This window comes from Triturus cristatus, chromosome 6 (assembly GCF_964204655.1).
Source record: "Triturus cristatus chromosome 6, aTriCri1.1, whole genome shotgun sequence".
NCBI lineage: Eukaryota > Metazoa > Chordata > Amphibia > Caudata > Salamandridae > Triturus > Triturus cristatus.
In genome coordinates this window covers 774300512-774319368 of record NC_140589.1, presented here as the reverse complement: position 1 = coordinate 774319368, position 18857 = coordinate 774300512, and the positions used below count along the sequence as shown (strand labels likewise).

The following is an 18857-nucleotide window of genomic DNA, read 5'->3' as shown; positions in this document are numbered from 1 at the left end:
TCAGTGAAGTCACTTTCACTATTACCAACAGGGACAAAAATTATGTGATACCAGTTCCTGAAACATAACTAAGTTCAAAGATCATATAATGTCACTTCCAGTGATGTCATCTGAGGTTGAAAGGGCAAATCCTGTCACTTCTGCAATCCGTGTCAGAAAGCTTCTTGATGTATATTTATAAAGAATTTGCTGACTTTCTCCAAAGGCTAGATCTACAAATCCACTAAGAGGTCACAAATCCTTTAAATTGCTAAATCGCAAAGCTTGTGACTGCTAAATGACTGTTTTAAATGTACTAAACCCACCTCACTATTTTGCAAGTGTTTCTCGAAGTGCATGTTGACAGTTCACAATTTGGTAGAAGCATCTTTAGGGTGTCTCTAAGAAATTATAAACCGCTCTTTCCAGGAAAATCATGTCTTAATAGAATATTGATAAGTCATCCTGTAGAAATGTGCCTGTTGTTTGCAATTAAATGTTTATTTTGGGATTTTCACAAGATACACATATCTTTTAATATTATTACTTAAACACCTTCTTATAATGTATTGAAGAAGAAATGATTGAATAAAAAAATGGATTGAGGTGTGAGAACTACTTGTCTTCATTAATGTCCCAGATAAACTTGACTGGTATATCTTTCATCTTCTCTTGAAAAATCATATCAAATCTTTCATTCTGTGCGACAGACATAATGTTTTTCCAGTCGCCGATGGAACCTATAAATAAATGAAGCAAAGGCACATTGGTGAGGCAATTTCACAACTGCATACACATAAGGCATTTATAGCTTTGCATAATTAATCTATACCATTTAATCGTATGTTTTCGAAGTATGATAAAGTGTTATACAATCCTTGTCAAGGTGGCAGATGGAGTATTTCACCCAGAGACTAATCCGAATGAATGAGAGGGCAAAAATATCATGGGTTAGAGTGGTAACACTGATTCCTCAAGTTATTCCCTAAAATCCCACAATCAGGAGTTTCCACCTTCCTCCTGAGTTACTGATGCTCCAGTTGTGGGGTGGGGAAGTGAGGGGGGTTAGAGCTATTCTAAATCTCCGCTTCCTTTTCTTCAATTAAAAAATAATACTAACAAGCTTCATGAGCTAAAGATTAAGCTTTTATGTACCTGAAGGAGAAGGGAGTGGTGAAAGTGTCTCTATATTATGGTGGCACCTGCTGTGTGTCTTAATACTGCCCTCACTCACTCAGTTGTGTGACATGCTTCATCATAGGGCTGCTACAAAACACCCCTGTGCAGCCAACACCTGGGGTGGAGCAATAGCGTAGGGTAAGACAAACACAACAAAAAAGAGAAACAATAATGTCTAAAGTGACTGAGATCACCGAAAGTGAAAGTTCAGTGTAGATTAAAACTAGCTTGGAGGTGTCGCTGTGCCTACACTTTATTACTGGACCCTCAGGCCAGGATTAAAAACGTGAAGGATGGTGGTGATTGGGAGATGTAATGTGCTCCTAAAACCCCTCCTTACTGCCAATTCGTTGACATGTTTTGGCCGTGTGTTTGAGCACCTCGTTCGGGGTCACACCAGCCTTCTTCAGGACTCTACCGGTCCCAAAATATATGTCTGTATCTCTCACCTTGTTTCCCGAGATAAGACAGTGCCAGAACCACTTGTTCTCGCCCAAGGTATCCCCTCAGCAGTACTCTGTTGATGTACTAAATAGGAAAAGGAGGACAAGAGACAAAAGAACAACGGGGTCAATAAAAATTGATTCCCCCTCGTGGTTTTACGTTTTACAATGACATATTAAAAATACATTCCACTACAGACTTTGGTCGATTACTCTAGTTGTACTTCTAAATCTAGGAATCATGCCAGTAGCTTGTAACAAATGTATTGTTTATCCTACCCCAAAGAGTAGGTGAAGATCAAAGCGACGTGTACACCATAGTACGTATTTATACAGTCAAACAACAGGACACATAGAGTTTCATCACTTACTGAGTTTACCCCTAAGCAATGTTAAAACTGGTGAGAGGCAAGGAGAGACACCCTGTGGTCCCATCTGGGGGGAGAAAGTTAAAAGAAGAACAACAACATGGTCATAGTTAATGGTAATACTATCACATCGTATTGGTTTCAAGAGATTTGGTTGTTAATCACGTGTATAGTCGTCAGAGGCATCACTGTTATTAAGAATATAGTTATGGCCGCAGTGATCGATTACATGCGGTAAACGTGGCATTTATGTTCTGTGCTGAGTGTAATGCACCCACAGATGAATATTACAGCCCAGTGATTTATTAGCGGTATGAGCGAGGCCCGGGATTTATCTCTAAGATGCACCCATGGCCCACTCTGGCAAAATCCACCGGATTACCAGTCCCTCAAGGAAAGGAAATCCCCTCAGTCACTAAGCACCCAGGGCTAGGCCCGTATAGAGAGCCCTTGCCCCCGACTCCTTACCACATCAAGGTGGGCGTTACTCCTTTGGACTGCTCGTCTACTCTCACCGTGTAGGTTTACGGGAGACCGGCGAGCAGTCCTGTTAAAGGAACTGTGGATCCTGGTCAGCCTGGAGAGTTTCCGGTCACGTGCACGTTGCCGGCAGGCTGGGGCGGGAGGCACTGAGCGTCTTGTTGTCCGGACGACCAAGTCCGGTTACGCGTGGAGTGCCGATATAACATGTTTCATACTGGTGAATTACGGTGAATTACATGAGTCTCCTCCTCATGTGTGCTGCTGCGAGACAACTTGTTTCGTAATGGTGAATTAGGGTGAATTACATATATATCTCCTCCTGACAAGGGGGGCTGACTTTGGCTAAAAAACATGTGGGACACAGAGGCTCATTTAACTGCTTACTGGTGTCACCCTTAAGGTCAGTTATCATGAGTGACACAAGGACAATGTGCGGTGAACAAACAAGACTTGTAGACCGCCACTAAATAGGTCCTTTCCAGATAGGTAATAGACTCTCTTAAGTCTCATTAACAGAGACCCTTTTTAATTATGCCAATGGAACCTATTTCAACAATACTAGGTGCCCGTCCCTCACAATGACGTTGGTCTGGGTGTTCCCTCACTAGTGTCTAAGGCATCCCAGGGACAGGATACCCCCATTTAAGTGAATGGTTATTACACCCACGTAGTGTAGCTGTAGACACTACATACAGGTGTCTCCCACATCATATTTTGTAGTCCCACAAGTCACAAGTCCTGGTGGCCCCATATATAGTAGAGTGCAAAAGAGGTTCTCAAGTTGGACAGGAAATTATGTTGTGACAGGTTATATCCAGTGTCTCTATGTGGAGCGGACATCTACCTATTTAGGGTATGCCATGGGATGTCGCCGATGAGACCCACCAAATTGCTTTTCAGATGATATACCCATTTCTGCTCTCTCAGGAGAAGGGCCCTCATCCTTTCTCCTGCGGCTGGGTTCAGAGCGGGTTTTTCAACTACCATCCAGTTCAGATCGTCGATGGTGTGGTGTTTCTCTAGATAGTGTGCTGTAAGCTTAGTGTTGGATATCCAGCACCTTGTAGTGCTGCGATGCTCCATAATACTTGTCTTCACTTTTCTACTAGTCATGCCCACATACTGTTTGTGGTAGGGACAAGCAATAAGGTAGATTATGAAATCGGAGTTGCAGTTGGTCTGTGATCTCTGTTCCCATGGGTAGGTAAGTCCCACATCTATTGTTTTTGTGTTTTCAGTGAGGTGACACACATTGCATGATCCACATTGTGAGTGCCCTGGTATAGGAGGTAGAGCCCCTGGTGGTACGGTCCTCCTCTGCTTGGGTGTGGTTGGTTTCATGTGCACCAAACGGTCTTTCAGGTTCACGCTCCTCTTGAACGAGAATTGAGGCTTAGCTAAATACATACTATTCGAATTCAGTATGGGCCAATGTTTTAGTACCGCCTGTTTGATCCGATGAGAGGACGTATTGAATGTAGTGACACACACTGATTTTTCTGTTGGTGGTCTACTGTTTTTTCCCAAGAGGTTTTCCCTATTGGCATTAGTTGCTCTTTTCCTGGCTCTCGCAAATGTGTGCTCTGGTTATCCCCTTTAGGTAAGCTTTCTTGTGAGGAGCGAGCCTTCTCCCTTGAAAGTGGCTCTCTCGGTGCAATTCTGTCTCAGTCTAAAGAATTGTCCCACAGGCAGGTTATCCCTGAGGGATTCAAGGTGGAAGCTGACATATGCTAGCAGTGAGTTCTTATCATTTGGTTTGTGGTAGACCTTGGTATGGAGTTTACCTCCTTTGGGTTCGATCACTAGATCCAATAAAGGTAACCCAGTCTTAGCTACTGTGGACGTGAAATGGAGCAGGGGGTTTCTGTTGTTTAGCCAGTCAAGAAAATGGGTGACCGATTGTGCCTCTCCCTTCCATATCACCAGGACGTTGTCAATATACCGACGCCACAGCCTGATGTTATCCGCTCAGCACGGAACATAAATGCCATTTTTACCGCACGTAATCGATCACTGTGGCCATAACTATACTCTTAATGACAGTGATGCCTCTGACGACTATACATGTGAGTACAAACAAATCTCTTGAAACCAATACGATGTGATAGTATTAACATTAACTACGACCATGTTCTTCTTCTTCTTTTAACTTTATCCCCCAAGAGTGTGACTACAGGGGGTCTCTCCTTGACTCTCGCCAGTTTTAACATAGCTTATGGGTAAACTCGGTAAGTGATGAGACTCTATGTGTCCTGATGTTTGATTGTATAAATACATACTATGGTGTACACGTCGCTTTGATCTACACCTACTCTTTGGGGTAGGATAAACAATACATTTGTTACGAGCTACTGGCTTTATTTTTAAATTTAGGAGTACAACCAGGGTAACAGACCCAAGTCTGTGGTGGAATATATTTTTAATATGACATTGTAAAACATAGAACCACAAGCAGGAACCAATTTTTATTGACCCCGTTGTTCTTTTGTCTCTTGTCCTCCTTTTCCTATTTAGTACATCAACAGAGTACTGTTGAGGGGATACCTCGGGCCAGAACAAGTGGTTCTGACACCCTCTTATTGCGGGAAACGAAGTGAGAGATACACACATATATTCTGGGACTGGTAGAGTCCTGAAGAAGGCTGGCATGACCCAGAACGAGGGGCGCAAACACACAGCCGAAACATGTCGCCGAATTGGCAGTAAGGAGGGGTTTAAGGAGCACATTACATCTCCTAATCACCACCATCCTTCAAGTTTTTAATCCTGGCCACAGGGTCCAGGAATAAAGTGCCTGGGTCATTTGGGTCATTTGGGTCTGTTCCTCGTCGGGTCGGCGCTGCAATACCGGAGATCTTCTGTTCCTTGCCGTATGGTGCAGTGCGTGTGAGGGGCCTGGTTAGTGTAGATGCAGTGGGAGGTGAGGTTTAAAATAGGAGGTAGGTGTCCAATGAAAAAAATGTGCGGTACCCTGTAACATTATTTCAGGGGCACGTCACATATTTTTAATTAGGAGTGGAGCGATACTCATTAAAATTATTTTGATTGGACACCTACCTCCTATTTTAAACCTCACCTTCCACTGCATCTACACTAACCCGACGAGGAGCAGACCCAAATGATGAAGCATGACACCTAGCTGGCTGGGTGTGTGAGGGTCCTAGCTCTGACTAGAGGAAATCCCCCTCTCCCTGAACTTCACTTTTTTCCACAACCTGTCCACTATTACCAGGAACTGCATACCACTTTGGTATTTATATATTACTGGGCATGTATGCTGGACCTATAGTAAAAGCCCTTAGTCCCCTTTTTGTAGACATCATGAAGGCTTTAGACATCTGTAATAACAAAATGGCATGAGCAGCTGCTCAACTGTAATCAGTAGACAGTTGAGTTTTGAGGTCACAATGTCCGCTGCCAGGGGCCGGTCACAGAGCATCATTGCAGAAGCAGTTTAAACAATGAAAATGAGAACTTTTTTTCTGTTCTTATGATCTGCTGTTTCTAAAATGAGCTGTTATAAAGGAGAGATGTATGGCAACCTGTATCTTTATGGAGCCTAGATCATTACAGCAAAAATAAAGAAACTTGTTGCATGCTACTACCCTTTCTCACCTGCAACATTGTTTTTATCTCACTTACATTAAACTGAGCTAATATATTTTTGCAACAAATGACTTAATACTTTTCACTGTGTTTAAGTGTGCAGTACATATTACTCTTTTATTTGTCATGGTTGAAAGCATAACATCTTGTTCATATGAAGGAGCAAAACACTGATGGGTTTACTTACAAGCCCACTGCGTCACCGGTGAGTCACTTTTTTTGACGCACCGATGGCGAAATGGGCTTGCCAATATTTGCAAGGCCACGTAAAGTCACCCTTCATCTCATACCATGTATATATGGGCCCCTTTCATTTGTTACTCTGCGTGAAAGGGGCGTTCCATGGGTGTTGCTGTGGGTGTTTACACGCAACAATCATGGAACCTGACCTATTAGAAGATTTAAAAGGTTTTCTAAAGCTGGGAATGCATTAGAGTGGCACAACGAGGAGAAATACTTTTACTTTTCCTCATTTCTATGTGTGCTTCATTCTGCGCATTGAAAGAGGAAAAGGCCATCAGTAATTGTTTTTGTGCAGGAAGATGTCCCTTTCTGGACAAAAACAATAATCCACGCAGCGCAGACACCCATGCAAAATGACTCAAAGGGGCCTGCACTGGCACATGGCAGCCAACTGTGCGCCAGCGCAGGGGAATGCACAAGGATGCATCATGTTGTTATTAGTACGATGGATCCCTGTGCTTTGAAAATGACACAGCAAGTCACAGCTAAATGGCTTGCAGAGCCTTGCTACGCCATTTTCTTGTAGATGAGGCCCCTAGGTTTTAAGCAGTTTGTAGGAAGGGTGATAGTGTAACCATATATTATAATGAATAAATTACTCTCTGCCATTTGTTAAAATTGTGGTGCAAATTACCTGAGATTTACGTGATTTTATAAAGTAAACTGGCCTTCAGCCTTGTTCCTCTGTATGGTTACAGAAGTCCTTGGTGAATTGCAATGTCCTTATAAAGTATGCCAAGGAGTACTTTATTCCATATATAAAAAATCACAAATCATTTCAAAATCATTATAGTTCGAAACATTTTAAATATAAGCTACAGCTACTTGTGGAAATATGTTAATGCCATGCAAGAAGACACAAACAAAAATAGCAATTAAGTTCAGGAGTAATGACTAATTATAATGTGGCCCCAATTTCTTGATCATCAAGAGACTCTGCCAGTCAATACTTATCAACTTAAATCATTCTTTCCCTGCAAAGCATTCACATGCAAGTTTGTTCAAACATGTCACACTTGTTGCTTTAACAGTAGTGTACTATTTGAAGTAACTCTGTAAGTGATCGCCATTATCTTACCTTTGCGAAGAAAACTCCCTTGCTGGTTGTCCAGAATATTGCTTGGCATAGATTTGTAGTTTGCCCTTGTGTCTGATCTCATATTCTTGAAAGCAGCCTGTTTCACAACAGAATCCACTTCTAGATCACTTAGCTGCTGGCCTGTAAACTGGCAAATCTTCTCCACCACAGACCGAAGGTCCTGGAAAAAATAAATGATAAACCTGCTTTTCAAACAATTTTATTTTATGTTCAGAATCTGCCATCTAATACATTTTGATATGGTTGATGCAGGTTGTGGGGAAAAATACATGCCTTGTGGTTTATTAAGAAAATCAGACCTAAGTGTAAAGCTTATTCCTCTGCGACACCATAATGTAGAAGAATCCCTTTGGGGGAAGGGAAAATGTTCCATGGACAAGATTGCACAGCGTTACTATAAAGACGAAATAATGCTGGCAACCTCTTGGTGTTTAAATAGGTGACCAAATATTCCTGGACACCTAGTATAACCGTGAGGAAGAGAAAGGGGTTGCTGAGTTGACTGGGAGAAAGAGAAGGTAGAGCACTTTGGGGAGTTCTGCAGAAACAGAAATGCAGCTGAAATTATAAAAATATCTCTGAAATATTCTAGGGACACCAATCTAGATCGGATAATACATGAGGAGCACTTTGAAGAACCCCTAGCAAAAGCCAACGTTATCAGTTTTGTCAGTCAATTGTGTGCAGTAAAATGACTATCTATAAACAGTTTTATACTTACAACCTGAACCTTCTCTTCAAGCTTTACAGTAAGATTGCACCAAAAGCAAAGGTAGCTCCTTCAATTACCAAGGCGCTGGTTTTACTCATCATCAGACAAAGATGCATAGAGATTGGAATAATTTAGACCAATCTCAGTAATAAGCACTTGGCAAAATCATTGTAAAATGTTTGGCCCAAACGACGAAGCTTCCCTTGCCCTTAATGACCCACTTGCTTCAAAAGGGGTACATCTCAAAAAAACAAGAAGGGAAAAATGCTAAAAGGAGATCCAATTATAGATGCAGTTCACAGAGAGGGGAGGAAGGTTATGCTACTCTCATAAGATGCTAAGAAAGGTTTGGACAGGTTTCTGATGGCGGCTTTAACTGCAAGAAGCTTAGGACCTGGTTTTCTCAACATATTGGTGAGCAAAATACGCTACCCGTATGCCCAAAATCAGGGTTAATGAGAGAGGTTCCCAGCAAGTCTATATTAAGAAGGGTATGAGGTAGTTGTCCCTCTTCATTTTGCACTTTCCATATAATAACCAATGCAATCCATAACTGGTCTATTTGTGGTGTTCATGTGGGGCAATGTATTTAAATTATCTATGCTCATGGATGTTAGACATTGTTATCACTTTTGGGTCGATGGTCCTTTTTCCAGGATTCAAACATTTTAGCGCCTTCAAACGTTACAAATATAAAATAATTCTAGGTGAAAGTTAACATGGAGGTAACAATGTGTTCTTGCCTGTACAAACTAAGTTTTCATGGACTACAAGTTCCATGATGCCAAGAGAAGACATGGGGATTTCTGAAGGATCATGGGGGATTTATAGGAGGAGCTTGCACACCGTTCGGTATGCGTAATTCATTTGGGATGTGGTTGCAGAGGCTGGTACTTTGGGAGAGACTGTTTGTCTCTCATTTGTAAGTCACAGCAGTTATTTGGAAAAGCTGTCTTTTGGGAAGATAAAGACTGTATTTGAACCATGTGCAAGAAGCTCTACCCTCACAGATCAAAGAGAACCTGGGTTTACAAATTAAGCCAGCAGCTGTGTTCTTATTTCCCTCTGAAAAAGTTGTATTCTTTGGAGTTGCAAACTTGAACTAAAGGTCATGCAAGCTTAAAAAATACATAAATTCTTTCTTTCTGTTAGTTGTATAGCTGCAGAGTTGAACTAAAGGTCAGGTGAGTTAACAAAGACATAAATCATTCCTTTCTGTTCCAGCATACTTGTTATTTTGGGGAAGGTGAACAAAATGAAAAAGGCAAAACAGAAATCTGTTATTTCATGAAAGCTGTTAAGGTAAAAAGACTTTGGGTATCTACAGATTCATACATTCAGTGCTTGAAGTAAAGCAACCCTTTATTTTTCTGTCCTTTTGAATATTTTTGCTTCTGGAACAAATGCAATGAGAATTAATTGTTTAACAACATCAAGTAAAAGACTGAACTAGTGGTGATGATGAACTGAGGAATATTATATCAATGGTGGCAGCATTGACAGTGAAATACTTTTTTTTTTTACAATCTGATGAGGAACTCTTCCAAAAGATTTGCGGAACTTTACATAAACTTTTTCTTTCTTTTCTTGTCTGGGTATGTATGAGGAATGTTTGTGATTATTTTGATGAGTTGTTGTGGACGATGTAGTATGGGCTTGCAGGCTTATTTATTTTTGCATCCACAGGTTCAGACAGGGAATTTAAAGCTTGGTAATCACAAGAGTGTAGATTACGCGGAGGTTGCAAAGGCTATTCCTCTATTAAGACTCAGGTAAATCTGATATGCCTTAATGAGAATAGGTGTTCTTTCATTTGCTATTCTTGTTTCATTTCCTTTCCAGGTTATTGTCCCCTTTTCCCTGCTGTTTCCTTCCTCATACCCTTTCCCTCACTTCTTCGCTCTAAAACTCTGTTCCTTTCCTGGTATTCAGAATTGGAGCTTGTAAGACCTGGCATTTCCAGCGGGTTTATCCCCAAGCTTTTTGCTTTTTGGCCTCCTGTTTTGGATCCTGTTTTTGTTTGGTTTATGACTCTGGGTACTTTACCACTGCTGATCAGTGCTAAAGTGCATATGCTCTCCCTGTAAATTGTGTTTATGGATTGGTGATTCCATGATTGGCTTATTCGATTTACTGGTAAGTCCCTAGTTTAGTGCACTGTGTGTGCCCAGATCCTGTAAATCAAATGCTGCTTGCGAGCCTGCAGCACTGACTGTGCCACCCACATGAACAGCCTGTAAATGTAACTCACACCTGCCACTGCAGTGTCTGTGTGTAGTTTGGTACTTACATGTCGACCTGGCATGTGCACCCACTTGCCAGGCCCTAACCTTTCCTTTTTTACATATAAGACACACTAATGTAGGCCCAGGGTAGCACCATGGGAAAGGTGGGACATGTACTGAGGTGTGTGACATGTCCTGATAGTGAAATACTGTGTATTTAGTTTTTCACTATTGAGAGGCCATCTGTCCTATAGGATAGAATGGGAGTTTATTTATAACATCTTATAAATATAACTTCTCATTGAGACAAGATAGGAAGATGGAAATTAGTATGCCTGAACTCAGAGTATAAAAATGCATTTTTTTCTAAAGATGATTTTTATATTGTGTGTTTGAAAATACCACTTTTAGAAAGTGGGTATTTTCCTGCTTAGCCATCCTGTGTGCTTCTGCTGGTTTGTGGATTGACTTTGGAGTGACAGGGGCTGGAGATGTGCATTCTCTCAGACAGTAACTAGGGGCTGGTGTTGATGTGTGTCCTGCCTTTCCTGAATGAGTCAGGGCTTGGCTGAATAGACCTGGGCTGCATTTATAGTAGGGAGACGAGATTTCCTTGCATCTGAATAGGACTATGCTGCCGCCACCTCCTGCCAGGAGACTGCACAAAGAGGACGGAACTGGTTTTGGATGGGCAAAGAGCCTCTCTGCCACCAGAGAACAAAGGAATGTGTGCTAGAAAAAGTGGGGCCCAGACCCCTGAAGTTTAGATCACTTCTGGGATTCAAGATGAACTTTTGCCAAGGAGAAGAGCTGGAAAAACCGAAGGAGAAGTACTGCTCCTTTGCTCTTTACTGTCTGGGGTTGACCTGCAGTGGCTGTTTCTGCCAAGGAAAGGACAAGGACTTTTCTATCTGCTGTGTCCCCTGCTTTAGGAAGATCTGCAAGGGATTTATGTAGAGCTTGCCTCCTGTTCTGAAGTCTCAGGGATACAAACACTTCACCCTCAACTCTCCTGAACTTCCTTGCTGGGAGTTCTGACCAGCCAAGAGGTGACTGTTGCTGTTCTGGGCCTCTGGAGGTTGTTCATATTGATGGGAGCTGGAAAAGAAACTCAACGACTTGAAGCGTGATGCATCTGCACCTGTTTCCGATGCATCACCGAAGAAACAGACACAGCACCTGCCCGCAGCAGGAGAAATCACTGCACGACGCATTGAGCGCACCGATCTACGAAGTCCAAGGTCCCCACACTGATTCCGACGCTGGCCTCGCTGTGCGGCTGCAAGAACCAACACATCGTGAGACCACGGCTGGAGAAACCAATGCAGCACCGTTGCTACCACCGCATTGAGAACCAACGTATCCCCGATCCTCTTGCATCGCACCAGGGCACCAAGTCTACATGCACATTGGGGCTGCAGTAAGAAACCGGCTATCACCTCCCCGCACAGTAAGAAACTGATGCATCACCTCCCCTGCGTGGCAGTACAGAACTGATCCATCACCCCCCCCTGGAGTAAGGAACTGACGCATCACCTTCCCTGCCCGTAAAGAACCGATGCATCACCTTCCCTGTGGCTGTTGTTGACGCATCCAAGGTACTTTGTTTTGAAAGTGTAGCATCTATTATTTGGAACGGACAGAACTGTTTTGACCTTTTAAAAGTCATGACCCCCCCCGGACCACGCGCCTCTTCCCCCACGCCATCACCTCCACGGACTACATTCTCATCAGAGACCTGAATTTCCACGTCGACAACCGCAGAGACCCCGACTCCACCACCCTTCTTGACAACCTCGCCAAACTCGGACTGAGGCAGCTTGTCACCACTCCTACCCACAGAGACAGACACACCCTGGACCCCATCTTTGCAGGAGGGCCAAACACCCACTTCAGCCACACCACGCATCTCCTCTGGATAGACCACCACAGCGTTCACTTCAACTTCACCACCACCACCACACCCAAACCCGCCCCGCGTCTGCCACAAAGAAACTGGAGCAAGATCACAGAGGAACACCTCAAAACCACACTCCTCCATGACCTCCTCCATGACCCCCCTCCACTATGACCAACGCCAACTCCGCAGTCAAAGAGCTACACCGCTGGATCGCCGACTGCACCGACAAGCTCGCACCACCCCGTCAGACAACGCCCCATGAAGGCCACCTGGTTCACCACCGACCTCTAAGAAGCCAGGGGATCCTGCAGATGCCTCAAGAAACTCTGGCAGAATAAGAAAACCACTACAGGAATGCCATGAACCAATACCACCAGCGGATAAGAACCACCAATCTGGCTTTTATCAAGAACAAAATCCACACCAGCGCAAGCAACGCAAAAGAACTCTTCAACGTCATTCAGCAGTTCACCAAACCCCCCAGCGAAGCCACAGGCATCACACCTTCTCAGGACCTCTGCAACAAGCTCAGCTCCTACTGCTACCTGAAAATCAAGGCCCTCTATGACAACTTCAGTGAACAGACTCCAGACACCGCACCCCTCCCCACCACCGGCAACCTGCCGACCATCACCAACAGGAAACCTGCCACCACTGAGGACACCACCATGACCATGAAGAACACACACTCAGGAGCCCCCACTGACCCCTGCCCACCGCACATCTACCACAGAGCCGCCGCCACCATAGCACCCTAACTAGGCCGGACCATCAATGCCTCCCTCGACTCCAGCATCTTCCCTGATGACTGGAAGCGGACAGAGATCAAGCCCCTCCTCAAGAAACCCTCGGCCAACCCGACAGACCTAAAAAAACACTGGCCAATCTCTCTCCTTCCCTTCACAGCCAAAGTCACTCAGAGATTCATCAACACCCAACTGACCACCTTCTTCGAAGAGAACGCCATCCTCCATCCTTTCAGTCTAGATTTTGCAGCAACCACAGCACCGAGACCGCCCTCCTTGCCACCACCTATGACATCTGCATGCTACTCGACCAGGGCCACACTGCGGCCCTCATCATACTAGACCTCTCCGCACCCTTCGACACCGTCTCCCACAGGACCCTTGCAGCCAGACGCTATGATGCCGGTATACAGGTAACCGTCCTCGACAGGATCCGCTCCTTTCTCTCCGCCAGAACCCACAGGATCAAACTCCATCCTTTCCTATTTGAATCTACTGAGATCAACTGCGGAGTACCCCAAGGATCCTCACTCAGCCCCACACTCTTCAACATCTACATGGCCCCCTCACCACCATCATCGGACAGCATGGGCTCAGCATATTATCCTATGCCAACGACACCCAGCTCATCTTCTCTCTCACGAAAAACCCAGAAGACACCAGACTCAGCTTCCAAGAAGGAATTGAAGATGTCCCAGCCTGGATGTGCAACAGCTGCCTACAACTGAACTTTGAGAAGACAGAGGTCCTCATCCTCGGACCCTCCCCCACCATGTGGGACAGGTCCTGGTGGCCCCCTGCCCTTGGACACCCACCCACCCCGATGGAACCTCGAGATCATCCTAGCTCCTCCCTCACCTTGACCCACCAGATCAACACCGTCGCCTCCACGTGTTTCAACTTCCTCCACATCCTCCGGAAGACTTTCAAGTGGACACCCCCCGAATGCAAAAAAACCATCACCCACGCACCCATAACCAGCAGACTGGACTATGGCAACACCCTCTACGCCGGAATCAACAAAACCCTGCTACACAAGCTCCAAACCATACAGAACACCGCAGTCAGACTCGTCCTCGGAACCCCACGTCAAGAGCCATGACCTTGCACCTACGAGACCTCCACTGGCTCCCCATCATGAAGAGAGTGACCTTCAAGCTACTCACCCACCCCTACAAATCCCTCCACAACATAGGACCCAAATACCTCAACAAAAGAGTCTCCTTCCACATACCCAAAAGGAACCTCCGCTCCGCCGACCTCGCCCTGGCAGAAACCCCTCCCATCTGCAGAACCAGAGCAGGTGGAAGAGCCTTCTCCTACGTCACAGCAAAGACCTGGAACAAGCTCCCAGTCAACATCAGATGCTCCCCCACTCTGCACACCTTCAGGAAGTGCAGCAAGTCCTGGCTATTCGACTGATCCGGAGGTGCACCCCTCCCCCCCAGCGCCTTGAGACCCTCACGGGTGAGTAGTGTACTTTACAAGCCCCCTGATTGATTGATTGATTGATTGATTGATTGATTGATTGATTGATTGATTGATTGATTGATTACTGTACCGTTGATTTTTGTCATTTTGGTCTTGTTTGGTTTAGATAAAGACTACTTATTGTTCTTAAATAGTGTGGTTATCATTTGTAGTGTTTTCACTGTATTACTGTATGTGTGCACAAATGCTTTACACACTGCCTCTGAGAAAATTCAGTCTGCTTGTGCCAAGCTACCAAGGGGGTGAGCATGAGTTATTTTATAAGTGTATCTATTTGGACAAAGGTGCAAACCATGGCCAACTAGAGGCCCCCATTTCTAACAGAGATATCAAGAGGTGGACCATATTGTTAATCGCTGTGATCTGAGGAAGTTTTCTTGCACCATTGAGAGTCCTTGACATCTTTTTTCTGGCGATTCTTTGAGAACTTCAATTATCTTAGTCAGTCGAGGGATTTAAGATTAATGTATCCAAGACTGGTGCTCTGAACTTCTTTGTGGGTGTTGTGAAAGAAATGTAGAGAAATTTAGGACAAACTATCCAGCATTTCTTGGGAAAAAGAATCTGATCTCCATTATACTAACAAATCATGGTTGAAACACATACTAACACTAAAGATGTCTGTCCGAGAGAGATAGGGAGACAGAGAGTTATTTAACTTTCAGCCTCAGAGGTCTTCAACTGATTTCAACATATTTGTTTTAAGTTTATGCGAGGTGGCAAAAGACTCAGGGTTAGAATGAGAAAATCTTACCAACAATCAAGCAGGGGTGATTAGGTATTCTTGACCTCACTTCCTATTATCAAGCGACACCAAAAAGCTTTTATTGTACTGATCCAGAAACGACATGAAGAGCCATTTCTTCTTTGCTGGCTCCACATTAGCAGGCTTTTACCTCTGGGCGGTTCCATGGCTTCCAAATAATTATATATCTCAGTTCCTTTTTGTTTCTCTCATCAAACAGGCTACTTTGAGAGTTTGGGGTTTTGTAGGGCCTAGGTGTGGACGAAGCAGCTACCCTCATTTATTTACACCAATACTCAGCAACCCCAACTTCGTCTCATGTTTAGACAGATATGCTTTACAGGCATGGAAGGAAGGCATGTTGAAGGAAGGGGGCTTAGTTTCAAAAGGTTAGAACAAACCATTTGAGCAGATGACAGAACTTAGGAGGACATAGTTTGCTATACACAAGTTAGAAATTGAGTTTAATGTTTCACAATTCAAAAAGTTTGACTCTCTATCAAAGGATGATGCAAAATGTGGAAGATGTTTGTGAATTAACGGGTCTAAAGGCCTGAGAACTAAAGCTTGCAGAAGGTGTTGGACTAGTACTAATGGTGCTCAGTAGAAATACACACTCAAGCAGGGTACACATGTGCATGGAACTGTGGCAAAACCAACAATACTCTTATGGTGGCACTATAACTATTCACGCCTGTTGTTTGATGTTGTGCATAATTAAAAGTCTTACCTTTCATTTGGAGAGTGTGAGGATAAGGGTACAAATACCCAAATCTCTGTGAAAGTGTCTTGTGGTATCCTGCTCTCTTCTCTGTCTAGTCCTTATGTGACGGCAGGTCAAAAGGTCCTCAGATCACTTCAAATGTATACTCGCACCACAGACAAATTTAAAGCTCCAGTAAACTCACCGCTGATATTGCAGGCATTGATATAAAATTCAGATAAAGTGTTAAGTTTATATTGCTGCACTGTAGCATTTGTTAGTCATATAAAGACAACTGCAGTATCAAACTCCAGGCTTCTTTAATTAGCACGACTGTCAGAACCAGTTCCAGTAAGCCCCACTATAATTATAGCTCACAACGCTTGTTCAGATGCCCTGAGTTGAGGCTGTCAGATGGAAACTGACACCAGTGGGGCTCCCAGGGGCATTTCCTTTTATTAGGCTTCAAATAGGCTCTATTAAAAGTACACTTACTGTCTCTTGTTCTCTTTTGTAGTAATGATGACTCCTCTTTATTTTCAGTAATGTCCTTTTATCCCAAGTGAGTCCTTTTCCGCTTTTCGCCAGTGTGAAAAGCAAGAAAGGAAGGTAAGCTGAGATGAAGATGTATCCAAAAGGTAGATTTATTCTTCAGTTAAATCAGGTCAGGATCATTTGATGATAAGATGGTTGTAGTAGTATTAGGAGTAGTATCAGGAGAGTCAGCCCCAACCTGAGCAGCATCCCTGCTGCTCAGCCCACATACAGCAACTGACAATTCCACTTAAACATACACATAGGGAACACTCTGTGACACCACTAAGACTGGCTGAGCAGCAGAGTACACAACACAGAGAAAGGACTAGACAGAGAAGAGGGAAGGATACCACACACCTCCCTCCCTAACAGAGACAATACAGGATACCACATGCCTCTCTTGGGAATACTAGAAGAAATGCAGAAATATTCAGGGACCACAGACCTAATATTTCCAGCAATTAACTTTGGGTCTGATGCCTGATGTATCCTGGTAGTGTGGAATGGGATCCATATTTTGTTTCAAGGGATATTGTCAGTAATGTAGCAGACGCCTCTAGGCAAATATGGAATGCACCCCCTCATGTAGATTGATACCAAAAAACTCTTGCAATATCCTGGGGATGGAGAAATTGTCAGAAAAAGTGATTTCACTGGCCAGCTGTCTTTTCAAGTAATGGAGGTGTGTTCTCTTCTCAAGCTATTTCAGGGGTGTACATATTCCCTCAGCTGTGCCTCCCTTAGGAGTTGTACATATTGTCAATTTGGGTTTTGTTTAATGTGCACTGTTTATCAGCTGGTGGAAATGATCAATGTAGTTTCTGTTGTGATCCTGATAGGGTTACTGTATTGTGGATTTATGACCAGGAGGGGGACGTTGGGATATTGCTTTGTATTGTTGTTGCACTCTTAAAACCAATTCAAATACTGGAAACCAACACTAGATTGACATTAAATTATAACTCCAACTAGCAGATATATGATTGAACAAAAATGGATAAAATGCTCAATATTACAATACATTCTTCATTGTGAGATAATCTTTCCAAAACATTCAATTCTTAGGTCTGTCTTAACAGCACAGCTGTCGCCAGACATTATGTGATCCACAGGAACATAACTTTCAGAACTAGTAATGAGGAAGGGACTTAAGCTTGGCACACATATTGGTTTACTTGAAGAAAGTATTTAATTGGGTAGACGTTGTGTCCTCCCACTGAAAAAGTGTGCTTATATTGAATGCTTTCCCTTTTTGAAAAGCCCATGCTCAATGCAGTGAGACTGAATTGGTTTATCATGGCAAATCAATGATCAAGGCTTTAGGTCTATCCTGGTTATTATGAGAAGTTACGATGAACACAATTGGCCTGACATATCCATTGTGAAAAGCATATTTTTAAATCAATAGGTATTTAGGAGGGGATTGTTTTTAATCTGTATTTAAGCATGCAGAGACGTAGTCTGTTACATGGAGTCTCACAGAAAACTGTAAAAGGCAAGGGTTTTGGGGTTGTTTACCCCTTCTGACAAAATGCGTTGATAGAAGATTTGCACTACTAAAATGCTTGTTAGGTCCTTTTAGGTGTAATTTTGTGACTGTATTCTTGATGGTTGCTTTGTGGGAAAGCCTATGCCCATTACAGTAGGACTAAGTTTGTCATGTTGGCAAAACTAAGATAAAGGCTATAGGGGTCACTGGAGAAAGTTATGTATAAAGCAATAGGTCTGATCTGTTTATTACAAAATATATGACAAGGGCAGTGATTTGATTGTTTATTGTGAGAAGCATTACTGATAGCCAATATGGCTTTAACAGTGGATGGCTATCACAGTGTGTTACAATATGAAGACAGGCAGTGTGTTAAATAAATGTCACAGAATACTGTAGCAGACAAGGGTTTTGGTGTTGGTCACCCTCTCTGACAAACCCTGGGCATGGAAAATCGTCACTGTGATAATCCTCATTAGACACTTTTAAAAAGGAGTTTTTACTGTCTTGCAAACTGTACTTATGTATATATTTGGAATTATGCACTTCTATGCATTATGGTTGCCACCTTTGACAAACTTCAATAGGTCTGCATTGTTTATGGGGCCAAACTAACTGTTAAAGCTATAGCTCTTACCAGATCACGTGAATCCGTTCCAGTTTTCAAATTCAGCAGTTTTGAACAGTTTTTATGAAAAGATATGACAAAACCAGTAGAACAATTTTTAGGAGTGCTGTTTCTCTATTATTCTGACAGCTGTAATTTTAAACAGATTTGTATTGTATAACTAATGGTTACCTTGTGGTAATGCTTATTTTCAATACAGTAGGTCTGAGTTTGTTATGTTGACAATTAAATGATAAAGGGCACAGGCAGTAAAATGAGATGTTATTTCAGATGACGCAGAT

General features: G+C 43.3%; 1 protein-coding gene across 2 annotated transcripts in view; it reads right to left on the bottom strand.

Moving 5' to 3' along the window:
- Positions 1–459: 459 nt before the first annotated feature.
- The window catches only part of LOC146817853 (amine sulfotransferase-like), a 369387-nt gene continuing 350989 nt past the window's right edge, over positions 460–18857 (bottom strand). For both annotated transcript variants that reach the window (XM_085611335.1, XM_085611336.1), the window contains 2 exons: positions 7380–7560; positions 460–719 (listed from right to left, as the gene is read on the bottom strand). In XM_085611335.1, coding sequence (XP_085467461.1) covers positions 595–719; positions 7380–7560 — 306 coding nt within the window. In that variant the 3' untranslated portion in view covers positions 460–594. The remainder of the gene's footprint in view (positions 720–7379; positions 7561–18857) is intronic.